The following is a 14,762-nucleotide window of genomic DNA, read 5'->3' as shown; positions in this document are numbered from 1 at the left end:
ACCGCTCTACTTGGCTCTAGTTAGGACTCATTTGGAGTACTTTGTTCAATATTGGCTACAGCTGTATAGAAAGGATATAGAGAAACTGGAAAGGATCCAGAGGCAAGTGACAAAGATGATCAAAGGGATGGAATGCAAGCCATATGAACAAAGGCTTAATGAACTGGGTACATTTAGTTTGAACAAGAGGAAATTAAGGGGGTTCATGATAGCAGTCTTCAAATACTTGAAAGGCTGACATAAAAAAGATGGAGAAAAGTTGTTCTCTCCTGTCACAGAGGGTCGGACAACAGGGAGTGAGGGTTCAAACTACAGTGTAGCAGATTTAGATTAAAACTCAGGAAAAACTTCCTTACTGTAAGAACAGTAGGACTATGGAACAGACTGCCTAGAGAAGTCATGGAAGCTCCTTCATTAGAGGTTTTCAAAAGGAGACTAGATAGCCATCTATCTTGGATGGTTTAGACACAACAAATCCTGCATTTTGGCAAAGGGTTAAAATAGATTAACCTTGTGGTCCCTTCTAACACTACGATTCACTGATTCTAAGGGACATCAGAGTGGGAGTGGATTCTAGGGAATGTGAGTTTTCCATAGAGGATTCGCTACAGAACATGACAAGCAGGAAAAAAACTCTTGCATGGTGAGGAAGATGGCCTTGTGTTCAGACAAACAACTCAAGAGGGCACCAAGAAGGGATGGTTCCGAGTTTTAGATAAGCTTCTGAAATTTGAATCTTTATCCAAACTTTCATCCATGACAAAAACTGGGCTGCATTGGCCTCCCTCCCCAGTTCAGAGCTCCCAGATCTGGGAATAAATTAAAGTAACCATTTAAATGGCTAATCCTTGCATAGCTGCTTCTTTCCTAACCTGGCTTTTCCTGTTCAAGTTAAATGCTATTGGTCAGATGCAATATGCTACATAGTCTTTGAACAAAAGTAATTAACTCTCTTATGCCATTTTTTCCTAAAGAAGTCACCTTGTTTTGTTTTTTTTTATAGGCAAATTCAGAAGATAAATATTTTACAAGTTCACAGTAAATCAAAACAGTAGGCTATGAAAATGAATTAAAGGAAGCTCAGAGAACAGTAAATTTCTAAATGGAAATGAGTAAAAGAAAGGGAAAGTGTAAAAGACAGAAAAATGAAAAGCAGCAGCAATATAGAAAATGGAAAGTAGTGAAAGATTATCTCTGTGACACTGGGAATTGATTTCTCTGACAGTGAGAACAGAATAATAGAGCACTAAGAATTGAGAAATCACTACTCTAAAAGCCACAGTTTTAAACACCGCATGTAAGGTAAGTCACTGTCTATCAATTCCGTCACATTCTGCAAGTGATTCGTGAGGAGACCAGACAATCATCATATTCTGTTAGAATGTTGATTACTGTCCCCTTTGATTTCTGTCATTTAAAAGTTTCTCTGTTTGTCACATTTGCCAATGGAACAAATATCATTTTGAAGGCAGCTAACCGCTGATACAATGAAAGACTTTACCATTTTGAAAACTCAGATATAGAATAAAAAAGTTACAATGGGAATATGACAAAAATAATTTTTCCAGTTTTTTATTGCTGTTTCTATGCTTGAATCTGCAGAAGTAGTTCCACTGAAGCACACATCTGAGGGTAGAATTTGTCCCTTAATATTTTAGCAAAAAACCCCAGCTACAGTTATTTTAAACATTTCTCTTAGAAACAGTAGGAACATGCACGCATTTCTATGCTTTATGGTCTAGTCGTGTCTGCAGTCTCAGTCCCTGAAAGTTTTGTTGGCTGTTATGACTTGTGAATTCTTCACAAGTAGCCTCTAACTTGCAAACATCTGCACACAAAAAGCCCAGTCATACACACATTCAAAACCTAATGTTTTTGCAACTGCTAAGGACTGCATAAATTTAGGACAATAAAAGCAGCATTAAAATGTATTAAGGTTATTTCAATGATGTGCTGCGTATATAGATGCTTTTAAATCAAAATCCAATATACCATCCCCCTTCACATTTAGTGTATTGAGATAACACATCTATAAAGCACATAGAGCCAGTTTCAGCCTCATAAGTAAATCTCCACTCCTGAAGTGAATAATCTAAACTTTTAACCCTCTGTAAACGTGGCATCTGTCTCCATTACTGAAATTGGATGGAGAAAAGGCATTCCTTATCTTATTTAGCATGTTAATGGGTAACAGTATGAAAAAGATCACGAAGATGGATAGGGAAGAATAATCAGTAAACCAGACATTGCTATTATGAGACTCTTCATAGACCTAATTGTCCTCTCACCTGCACCCGTGAAAATCAAATGCAACTCAGTTGAAATCCATGGACTTCCACCAGTATAAAAGTGGTGTAAATGTAGAAGGAATTATTTCCTATGTGTCATATTTTAGCTACAGGATAGTCATGTTGTTATTCACAATCCAAGAAAGACTTGTTGAATGGCAAAACATAAATCCTTACCATTTCTCATATGTCTACCATCTTGAGTCATGATACAAGATATTTGAGTTAAACTGACTATCTAGTAGCCTTCGAATAAATATTTAAAGTTCTTCATTCATTGACTTCCCTCATATTAACTCAAATCCTCTCCTTCCTCCCTAAAGGATGCATTGTAGGTATTTCTAATTATCATTGTTTTAAAAATAAAAGTAATGTTTACTTTACTGTTTTATATGTGTAAAAGATTTCTACTTTGTTCTGAGATGTCTTAGAGAAGAGAATGACCAAAGTGACTTTTTAACTTGTGTGAGTTATTTGCTTTTGGCTTGAGATCTTATCCATCAAATTTCAACCCAGACTGACATTGTTTCACAGTCAAGTTATAAAATATAATGGAAATACCACAAGATTCCTATAGAAAGAAATAACCAAGAACTGCTCAAATACTATGGAGGCAGTTAGTAATAACATTCTAGGATCCGTTGCCATTCATTCCAATTTCCTCCAACATATTTAGGAGTCTTGTTTGTGCCTTAAGCAGTGTCTGATAGTACTGGAAGGTTTCAGATTCAATTTCAGAAAGTAAATTAACTGCCAAAAATGATACAAACACAGACATACAAAGTGCATACATTGACTTACCTCCAATATGATAAGCACATAAACGCCTGCTAAGATGACTGATGCAATTGTTACTTGTGTCTCTATATTTGCATGAAGATACTGATGCTTCATGGAGAGAGGAACAATTGCAGACTCCTGTAGGAAAGCTTGAATGTTTATGGAGATTGCATTACTGTAGGAAAAAAAAGAAAAGTTCTGCTTCCTTACAGAATGAAATAGCAACTGTCGTATTTTTTTTAAAAAACCGTAAAATTGTTTCATTAGTTAAAATAAAAAATGTAAAGCAACTTTTATGATACTTGAATACCAGATTGTAAATGCCATATCTTGGAATGTAACTTAAGTCCAGGAAGTGGATAGGATGACCATATTGTAATTACTTTTAAAAAACTAGGAAATTTTATGTTTTACTGACAGTCTGAAGAATTACAAAATGATGGGATTTAGTAGTTTTATTTAACGAAAAGAAAATATATTTTCATAGCATTCAAGTAATCAGTTTATACAAACTTTTATTACAGTTGGTTTCTGCCAACCTGTTAAGTATCTCAAAGATTCTAGTTGTGATAACTCGCTCATTTCGTCTTGAGTTTAAAGGTAGACTCCAGTTGTATAAGACCTGCAAGAGATTCAGTTTAACAACACCAGTAATTAAAGATCAATAAAGTGATGCATGGCTCTGTTCAATTTTTCTATACATTTTTATTTTGGTGTCTACACAGTTGGGTCTAAATTCTGGTATACACCCAAGATGTATGGAGATCATTGACCAATGGAAACTGCAGCCAGAATTTGGTCCTTTACATGGAGAAATGACTATAAAGAACTCAGGAAAAACAGCTTCTGCACCATTATATATTGCTGCACACTGGTATGTGGTCAAGTTATCTGAATGCATACTGGAGTGTGTATTTCAAATATGGGTGCAGAGATTCTCTCTCTTTGGAGCCAAAAGGGATTTAAAGAGACAAAGTTCAGTAAAAAATCGTAGCCCAGATTCCTCATTCCTGCTCTGTCCCCTCATCTCAGAGTAGAAGCACAAAGAAGAAAGAAAGCAGTCTTAAACACCCAGCTGGGGATACCTTTGGAAAAGGAACCCCTGGTGGCATAAAGTCAACATGGATAATTTTTAGCTACCTGCCCCCACCCCAATGTCCTGGGCAGTCCAGGGAAGTGTCCAGCAAGAAGGGGGCGACTGGAGCAAACTGTACACTGGCTATTCCAAGCTAGCAGAAAGATCTCTTGGGGACTGTTACGGTTTGCACAAATTATAGCATCCCTCTCATCAGTAAGAAAGGCTGGTTTAACAGTATAATTACCTCGACAACATTGGGCCCAATGACGTTACTTGATGAGGTAATGGATTTGCTTTTATTAACTTATACATAGTAACCATGAGTTTGTATGCAGTTACAATGCTGATGATTAAGGTGTGATGCAACAACAAATCACAGGGCAACCATATACAGAGAATCACCAAAAAAAAGTAGGTGTCTGTGGTCGTGGTTATTTTTTAAACTACTTTGCTTCTTTTTATTTTCATGTATTACACATGCAGACAGATTAACACACTTTATGGTACTCTGATTTGCCTCTCCCTTCAGTTAATTATCTCATTTTTTATGAAATCTGTTTGCATGAGTGCAAAAAAAGCACCTTAAGTCTGTTTCTTTGTGTGCTTCTTTCCCCCCAAATCCTCTAGCCAAATTTCACTAATTTGATTTCTTTTTAGACATAAGCACTTGTATGTTAAGTATCAGGTCAGAGGAAATTGTTCCCAGAGCTCATTAAATTCCAAAAAGGGGTTAAATGCAATGTTGTAAGGTCAAGATAAAATGTAATTTTACTATTTACTAACAACAACATAGCTAATGCCAACATTAATGTACATTTCACAGCAAAAACAAAAATCCATGTAATGTTGACGGAGATAACCCAATATCAGTAAAAGAAAGGAATCTCAAAAAAAGACGTGACACAAAATTTCCAAAGACAATGATATATGAAAACCATAACCTGAGGCTGACGTCTCCTTCTAGATCCAGGGTCTTCTATCTGCCCAATTTTCACTACTATGTGTTCCTCTGCCCGCCGATCAACCACATCTGCTGCAAAAGGTCCTCCTAGCTCTAACTTCAGCAGAGCAGATTCACGAAAATCTGTAATATTCATAGCTGATGGAAAACCCGTTAAGGGTTAAACTTCCAGTGGTAGTTATATAGGATTACACATTATACTGAAATACAGTATATTACTTAACTCAGAGACAAAAAAATGCAATATGAGGCAGTCTCTCAAATGCAATCAAAATTATTTTCAGAACAAAACCTATGTAAAAGAGTCCCACCCTCTGAAATGCAGCTGTTAGGTAGCATTTTTTTTAAAACTGTGGTGCTAGAAGCCCCCTTCTGGAGTGGCTGGGAACTGCAAATGTGGAAGTCAACTGTAGGCCCACTCCTTTCAGTTTAAGTTAAAGGCTGTTTTGTTGCTGTAAACTAGCAACTAGATGGAAAAGGAAGTCATTCTTGTCAGGAACTAACAATAAACAACATTTCCACCAATTACAGGGGTCATGACCCACAGCTCCTGAACCCAGGCCTGTAAGGGTCATGGGAAAAGTCACACCTCGTGCTTCCTGCTCACTGCTCCTGCTTCCCTGGGTTGATTTCCTGGCATCCCAACCCAGTCTGACTCCAGACATCTGACTTGTGGTTCCTAACCTCCAGTTTGTCTCCTGTCTCTGACACTCTGGTATCCTGATCTGGCCTGACTCTAGTTCCTGAATCATGGTTCCTAACCTTCAATTTGTCTCCTGCTTCTGACCTCCTGGTATCCTGACCCACCTGACTCTTGACTCCTGTCTCATGACTGGACTCTTGCTTTCAGCACTAGGTCTGGCTGCCAACAACCCAACCATGACAACAGGCTTGAATGACACATTCGAAATCCCAGCTGCCATCTTGAGCAGGAGATAATTTTGTGCACAGATGCGGACACACATTGAGTTGAGCATCATGTAGACCACTCAGTAAAGATGTATATTCAATGTGCAGCCAACAAAATGCTAGGATACATAAGGAACGGGATGGGAAATACTGAAAACAATATGCTACCATGCTAATGCAACTAATCTGGAATTTGACTTTCACAATTTCACTTACGAATTTTCAGCATTGAGGCCGTGGTTAAACAAACCCAATGTTTACATTTAAGCACATCATTAAATACTACTTAGGATCATTGAACTTTTAAAAGTGCTAAAGAGCATTGCTGAAGTAAGGCCCTATCATCTGACATTCAATGGGGGTAGTTTACAAAGAGATGTAAAAATGTTGCAACATTTTTACAAATTCATGTCAGGCAATTAATTTGTTTTCCAGAAAGACATTTCACTGCCCATAGTACTGAGAGGATTGAACAAGGAAAGAAAAAAAAGCAACTTAGAATTTTTAAAGTATTCTTACTAGTTTGAATACTACAGGACAGCACTTTATCCTACTTTTAAATAATCTCTAGTGAAATAACTAAAGTTATCCCAGGTTGACCATACTCTGATTGTTTTAACACAGAATGTTTTGGTTTGCTATTTGAAGTTCCTACATCTTTACAAAGAATTACAATGTTACACTCAGTTCTCAGTAGAAAGACTGAATGAGCATGGACACTGAATCACCCTTTGTGTTAAAAAAAATAGGTGTCTCCAGGTCAGGGTTATTACCTGTGCATAATAAGGAAGCATGTACCTCTGCACCCTGGCTTGTGGAGAGAAGACTGCAGTCTCCAGAGCTATCAGAATATCTGACACTTTTCCCAAGCAATGATTCCACTCAAACATTCATTTTTAATTTGTTTAAAAGGGATAATTTCATAAGATGAGAATTAAAAAATGCAAAGCAACAATGAAGTGTCAATAGTTGTTTCTTCAAACAAATTCCAAACAGGAAAATTCAAATGCTGTCCCTAGCAAACTTGATATTACATTTCTCTTCCATTGCTACAGTTTTCCAGGGTAGTTTGCTGTCACAATTTCCAAACCCCAGTGCAATGGCATAAATCTTTATTGAAACCATATCAACAGCTCTAATGAGAGGCATTAATTATTGTCCTTCAAAAGTTTTGCTGACCTATATTCATTAACCTAATGACTTGGGACACCTTTGACAGTCATTATGTACACCATTATGAGTGCAGCCAATAATTTATTTCTACAAAAAAGCTTCAGGTGCATATAATTATAGCACCTTTGTGCTACACAATACATCCAACATAAATCCTGTAATTATACAGATGACACATTCAGGAGCTACTACAGAGGAAGCAAAGTCATAAGGAAAAAGAAAAACTTATTTTCAAGGTATGCACAGTGGTGCCTTCATACAAAATAGTTTCTTGCTACATAGCTTTATTTTTCATCAATCACTGTTCAAACATGAAACCATAAGAAAAAGCCCTAGCAAGAAGGTCCTATATTTGATTGCACATGAAACTTAATAACTTTCACAGGTCTAAGCTGAGAAACTTCGATTGAAATCCCATTGGGGTTACCTCCTTCCAAACAATACTCAGAATCTCATCCTTTTTCCCCAGTTATGTCACTGCAGATCATAGCCTGCATCTACTATACAATCTGATGTTCTCAAAACACTTTTGCTGTGGAAAACTACAGCCATGTTTCTATGAGTCAAACTGGAACTGTTTTCAAATGTCTGATTTTAATGATGTCTGTTCATTTTAATGATTTCAATGTCTTGCTTACTGAATTCATTTCAGAAGCTTGTCAAAGCAAAGAGATGCACAAAACATTTGCAGGGAAAGACCCAACTCACACTGAGCCTGAGTTCAAGGTTTATTATAGTCTGTGCACCTGGAGAGAAGTTTTCCCAATAGGGGAAACCGGCAATTGCCTTTCCACTCAACAAGCCCCAAGACTCTTTCTTACTACAGCTCCCCTGCCACAAAGCACAGCCCCTGCTAGTGGTACCAGCCTCTTCCTGGTAGGGGGGGTTGGGGTGGATCTTAGCCACCCCTTACATGGGGCCCGCCCCAGCTCCTCTTATTCCCCCACAAAGACCTGCCCTCAACCAGGCCAGAAGCTGGAGCCAGGCCGTAATAAGAGCTGGCAGCATGCCCCGAGAGTGGGAACACTAGCTGGGGATTGCTCTCAGGCATCTCAGCCCCTTACCCAGGGCAGGTGGAAGGTCCAGGGCTCCCCACAGAAGCCCAGGTTTTCTCGGTGGCTCTTACTTCTGGCCTGGCCAGGAGGCGGGACCTCAGGGGGAACAGGAGGAGCAGGGGGTGGGGCCATAGTTCTGGTGCCAGTAGTGCCCCCACTTCTACACAGGTTCTGGCACTCCTGTGGGGGTCCCCAAATTGGCCTGGGCCCATATGTTAATCCACTGCTGAGCACACCAAGAATCCCAGGGTTCTTCTGGGAGTATAGGAAGTATTCTGATTCCTACTTCACCCACACACATACACCCTTCCTCCTTTGCTATGGCTAGCAGTGCATGAAGTCCACAAGGCATCCCATAATGTTTAGCAAAGTGCATCAGAAGACCTAATGGGTTCCAAAGTAACTGCATGCTAGGAACTCTGGGGTTTCACTTTGTAGCATATATATTTGTTAAAGTATCAGAGGGGTAACTGTGTTAGTCTGGATCTGTAAAAGCAGCAAAGAGTCCTTTGCACCTTATAGACTAACAGACGTATTGGAGCATGAGCTTTCATGGGTGAATACCCACTTCATCGGATGCATCCGACGAAGTGGGTATTCACCCATGAAAGCTCATGCTCCAATACGTCTGTTAGTCTATAAGGCGCAACAGGACTCTTTGCTGCTTTTATAGTTGTTAAAGAAACCCGGAAACTTCCCTTGCTAACTCTCTCAGCCATATGAGCTACTGACCCTCAACTGAGCAAAGAACTGGATACAGCAGAAGCCTGGTCCAGGGAATCAGGCCTCTTGTCATCTCAGAAGAGACCTTGGATTGAAAGGGAGGCAACTTTCAAGATTATCCTTTCCACAGCAAAGATGAGAGCAATGGCTAGCAGTGTCCCCACCAATAGTAGGAGTGGGGCCACAGCCCGATCTATCCGAGTGCTGGGTGCTCCTCTAGAGGTGATACCAGGGATGTTGGGGGAGGAATGAATGAAGGGAAGCTATGAGTTGGAGGTTTCTTGTGGGATGGAGGGAAATGTTTCCTTGAAGGCTTCAGTTTGTTAAAGTTCACAACTCGCTCTTTGCCTAATATTTATACTATTAATGCATTTATGATTCAATCCTGCAGGGTGCTGGGCACTCTGGCCCCAATCCAGCAAAGCGCTTGGGTACATGCCTAACATAAAGCATATGCCTCAGTTCTTTACTGGATCAGAGCTAGAGGGCTCAGCACCTTGCAGACAATACAAATGAGTACAAGGGGACACTTAACATTTGTTCTGCAGCAGGAAATCTGAGGAGTGTACTGATTAAACAGAGCTACCACAATAAAACAAACTCCAAAAAGGCCGACACAAAAGATTAGAGCTGCAACAGGATTTTTTAGTCAGTCACCAAGACTATTGTATCTAAGAATGGGGCGAGGGGTGAGTTGGTTGATTGTCGCTCAGGACAGGAAAAACCCTTTTGATATTACTGATAAACATCTGCCCCCAGCTCTTCATGGCATTATGATTAAAAGGTTTCACAATGACCTCTGCCTGCTCCGTGACTGAAGTAATTGCAGTGATCATTCAATCTTTGATTTCAAAACCCATGCAGCTTCAGCCATAATCATGGTAACTAACATCCTCAACTTCTCACTCTTCTTTTTTTCCTTCTCATTAGCTTATATCTTTTTTTTTTTCCAATGTCACCCCTTCCCCCATACACTGAAAAGTTCTAAATAGTTTTGTTGAAAATCACTGATCAGAAACACTTTGGCCTCATATCTTACCGGTCAATTTAAGAGATAATTGTGAATTGCTCAGAACTTAGCCACAGGACGAACCTCAAATATTGCTAAGATCTATACTGTGGTAGCACAAAGCCACCAACCAAGTTGGGGGCCTCATGTGCTGAGTACTGTATCAACACATAGTAAATGGCACTCCTTGCTCCAAAGATCTTACAATCTAAAAGACAAGACATAACAGGTGGATGAGACAAACAAATGGGTCAAGGAGGATGGACAAGAACAGGAAGATATGTTATATGAAGAAAATTGTAACTTAATTGGCATCACAGAGACATGGTGGGACAACTCCCATGACTGGAGTACCAGCAAAGAGGAATATAGCTTGCTCTGAAAGGACAGGTATGGGTGGGGAAAGGAGGCGGTGTTGCATTGTACATTGAGAACGTATACACTTGCTCTGAGGTCCAAGAGGAAGTGCTGAGTCTCTGTGTGAGTATAACAAGGGGAAAGAACAGTGCGATGTTAGGGTCGGGGTCTATAACAGACCAACAAATGAAGAAGAGGAAGTGGATGAGTCATCCTACAAGCAGGTAACAAGATTAGCTAATGCACATGATCTAGCATTAATGGCAGATTTTAACTTCCCTATCTGTTGGAAGACTATTGCAGCAAAACCTAATACATGCTGCAAATTCTTAGCATGTGTAGGGGACATCTTTCTGATCCTGAAAGTTGAGGAAACAACTGTGGGGGGGTGTCTACATTTTGGATTTGGTTTTGACCAACAGTGATGAATTAGTTGCAAACGTGAAGGTGGTCGGGAACTTGGGAGGAAGAGATTGTGATCGGATAGAATTCAAGATCCTACGGAAAGAAAGAGATGAGAACGGTGAAACAGGGACACTGAACTTCAGAAAGTCAGATTTCAACCAACTCAGAACTAGTAAGCAAGGTCCCATGGAAAGACTAATTAGAAAGAAAAGGAGTCAAAGGGGGTTGGCAGTTCTTAAAAGATGTAACACTAGAAGCTCATCATCAAGTTATTGCAACACAGAGGAAAGGTAAGAGCCACAGGAGGTCAATGTGGCTGCACAAGTTGCATTTTAGCTATCTAAAAAAGAAAAGGGATACATACAGGAAATGAAAGGAGGGCCATGTCACCAAGGAAACATACATGAGAATAGCAAGAGCGTTTAGGGAGAAAAATCAGGAAAGTCACAAATGGCAAGGAAAGTTAGAGATAACAGGAAGGGGTTCTTCAAATATGTCAGACAAAAAAGAAAGATAAGGGATGGTTGGGTCTGCTGCTCAATGGAGAAAGCAAGCAGGTAATGGGAAACGATATGAGTACAGAGCTGCTCAATGCCTACTTTGCTTCAGTCTTCTCACACAAAATAACATGCGACTGGACGACTAGTCAAATTACCATAGACAATAAAGGGGAAGGGATGCAGATCAAGATAAGTAAAGAATACATCAGACCAATTCGAATGAATTCAGATCAGCAGGGCTGGCTGCCTGGAGCAATGTATAAAATATTCAATTTGTGAATACCTGGAGGATGAAGGGGTAATCACTAGCAGCCAACAAGAATTTACCAAAAACAAATCATGCCAAACCAGCTTGATTTCCTTCGACAGGGTAACTGATTTGGTGGATAGGGGGAAATGTGGTGGACATAATACACCTGGATTTGAGTAAGGTTTTTGACAGTCCCTCATGACATTCTGATATCTAAACTGGAGAGATATAGGCTACACAGAACTACCATTAAGTGAATACATAATTGGTTAAACAACCACAAACAAAGAATAATTATTAATGGAATGATGTTGGATTAGAGAGAGGTCTCAAGTGGGGTTCCACAGAGATCTGTTTTGGATCCGGTATTGTTTAACATCTTTATTAATGACCTGGATATAGATATAGAAATTTACAGATGACACAAAGCTGGGGTGGGGGGTTGCCAATACTTTGAAGAACAGAGCTAAAATTCAGACATATCTTGATAAATTGGAGAACTAGGCTATAGACAACAAAATGAAATTCAACGAAGACAAATGTAAGGTGCTACACTTAGGGAAGAAAAACCAAATGCACAAATATAGAATAGGGGAGGGGAAAACTGCTGACGAGGATCTGTGTAGTTGTGGTGGATCACATCTTCAACATGAGTCAGCAATGTGATGCTGTTTCAAAATATATATATTTTTTTCAATTTTAGGTTTAACAGAGTCGTAGCATGCAAGTCACAGGAAGTGATAGTATCACTCTACTCAGAGCTGGTTAACCTCAAATAGGTCACTAATGTATAGAAAGTATGTAGAGAAACTGGAAAGGATACAGAGGCAAGTGACAAAGATGATCAAAGGGATGGAATGCAAGCCATACGAACAAAGGCTGAAGGAACTGGGTATGTTTAGTTTGGAAAAGAGTAGATTGAAAGGGAACGTGACAGAGGTCTTCAGATACTTGAAAGGCTGCCATAAGAAAGGTGCAGAAAAATTTTTCTCTCTTCACAGAGGGCAGGACAATGGGTTCAAACTATAGCATATAAGATTAAATCTCAAGAAAAGCTTCCTAACAGTAGGACAATGCCTCAGGAGGTTGTGGAAGCTTCTTCACTGGAGGTTTTTAAAAGGAGGGTGGATGGACATCGGTCTTGCTCAGATGTGCTCAATTCTTACCCAGCTGGGGGCAGTAATAGCAACCCACCACCTGCTCTGTCATTATTAGAGTCCAGTTAAAGAAGAGGTGACTTTGAGGGAGGGTTTGAAGGACAAGGAAATGACATTACTGAGTCTGACTGGAAATTTCCCCAGTGTATAGCAGGCACTGGCAAAAGAGACAGTACAAAGGTCTTTGAGGGGGAAGTGGACAAACAGGTAATCAAGGCTGCTATCATCAGCAGAGCAAAGGTGGGAGCTGACAGCTCGATAAGCTAAATATGAGGTCTTGTGGGAAAGAAGTGGCTCAAAGCTTGGAAGAATTTGAAGGAATCTCAGAACTGCAATGCAACGGAAGGTGTGACAGTTATTACCTTCAATACTTCTCTTATAGGAGCCAAACATTTCTAGTTAAAGAGAGAAGCATTCAACTAAAGATAATTATAATAGGTGTGACAAGGTAAATAAGTACTATGCCAAAGAAACACAGACTGTTCTTTAAACTAGGGGGAGGTGGTATATGGTTGGATTGCACAATTCCTCTTTAGCATACAAGAATCCCAATTACTTTTTCATTTCAGAAACTCTATTTCTATTATGGTGCATTGATTTGCTCCAGACCTCTGTTCTCTATTGCCTGCACAACATACAAATTCATATAGATCAGGGCAAAAGTTATTAGAAACACAGCATGAAGAGAAGCACGGTAATGAATGTGGAGAACATCTAGCATTTCAGAACATCCTACAAAATCAAAACTTATTTTCATTATGGGAGAAAAGCAGAAATACTTCTCTTCGTAGTTCACAGTTTTCTAATTAATGAACTCAGATCATTTGTGAATACTGTTGACTGTGCAGTCACAATAGGCCAAAAATCCTTGTGTATTAGGAGTATTCACCCCTAAACTGAGAAGCACTGGGTTTTGCTAATGCATCACTGTATCTTCTCTGCTATTTTTAAAACCCAGTTCCCAAAGGTGTATCTTCTTAATTATTGATACTTTGCACTTACCTGCCTTTCATTCAAAGATCTAAAAATATTTCACAAACATGACACAACAGCATAGGGTGACCAGACAGCAAGTTTGTAAAATCGGGACAGGGGGTGAGGGGTAATAGGATTCCACATAAGAAAAAAACCAAAAATTGGGATTGTCCCTAAAAAATCCTCTGCAAAAGAGGGCCTGCTGCCGTGCACTGGCACAGAATACCTCTTGTAGGTGAATGAGCTTTTAAGTCAACAAGTCACAAACGATTAAAAAACAACAAAAAAAAGGAACAGCACCATTACCATTTTGGAAAATTATACTAAATCAATTTAATTTGAACCAGGGACAGTACGGAAACCAAATGCATTTGTGAACAAAATCCTACTAAAGCAAATCCTACAGACATGGAAAAATCTCCACAAAGTCACTGGAGGGGGTGGTTTTCTGGTATTGCTTTTGACAGCTGCAGCCTAGCTACTTCAGTGCTGTGTGCCAGATGTGCCTTGGTGAAATGGGCAACAGCAAAGAAGCAGCAGTTCAGAAGGAGGGACATAGAAGATGATGGGAAGAGAGACAACTAGGGTTAACCCAGGTGAGGAACAACAAAAGAAAGAAAGGGAAGGAGGTAGAGAAGATGGAAAAGAGGTAGTCATAGGTAAAATGAAAAGTGGAGAACATCCATTTCAGTAGAAACATCCTACTGCCAGAGATGGGAAGTACTGCCTCCAACAAAATGAATTCTGGTGCTGAGAGAGAGTGGGCATGACAGGGAAAACCAAAAACATCAAACTGAAGCTGGAAAAGAGGAAAAAATACAAAAGGGGAAGAAGAAAGAAGGGTATCACTCTTTTGGGGCATGAAAATGCTTCCAAATTCTTTGTTTTTCACTGAAAATATTTTTCATTAGAAGTTTTCCCAACCATCTCTAGAGTGTATAAGCCTCTGCATTCTCACATCAGCTACATTTTGCTTTCAAAACTTTAGCTCTTTCCTCTATTTCTCTCCAACACAGTTAATTTTGAATTAGCAGTACTGGCAGTGCCTGCATAGACCTTCCTGTCAGAACTGAATCATTATTATTTTTCACTGATCTCTGCCCTTTCCAAACACAGAAGATGACAGAGTCAAATCTAGAGAG

At 39.5% G+C, this 14,762-nt stretch overlaps 1 protein-coding gene across 1 annotated transcript in view; it reads right to left on the bottom strand.

The window, feature by feature from the left end:
• The window catches only part of OCA2 (OCA2 melanosomal transmembrane protein), a 301,354-nt gene that overhangs the window by 226,668 nt on the left and 59,924 nt on the right, over positions 1 to 14,762 (bottom strand). Inside the window, exons 6-8 of the mRNA XM_050932081.1 lie at positions 5,088 to 5,245; positions 3,608 to 3,690; positions 3,090 to 3,243 (exon numbers count right to left, since the gene is read on the bottom strand). Coding sequence (XP_050788038.1) covers positions 3,090 to 3,243; positions 3,608 to 3,690; positions 5,088 to 5,245 — 395 coding nt within the window. The remainder of the gene's footprint in view (positions 1 to 3,089; positions 3,244 to 3,607; positions 3,691 to 5,087; positions 5,246 to 14,762) is intronic.

Source organism: Gopherus flavomarginatus, chromosome 1 (genome assembly GCF_025201925.1).
Source record: "Gopherus flavomarginatus isolate rGopFla2 chromosome 1, rGopFla2.mat.asm, whole genome shotgun sequence".
Lineage (NCBI taxonomy): Eukaryota > Metazoa > Chordata > Testudines > Testudinidae > Gopherus > Gopherus flavomarginatus.
This window is presented reverse-complemented; position numbering and strand designations above follow the sequence as displayed.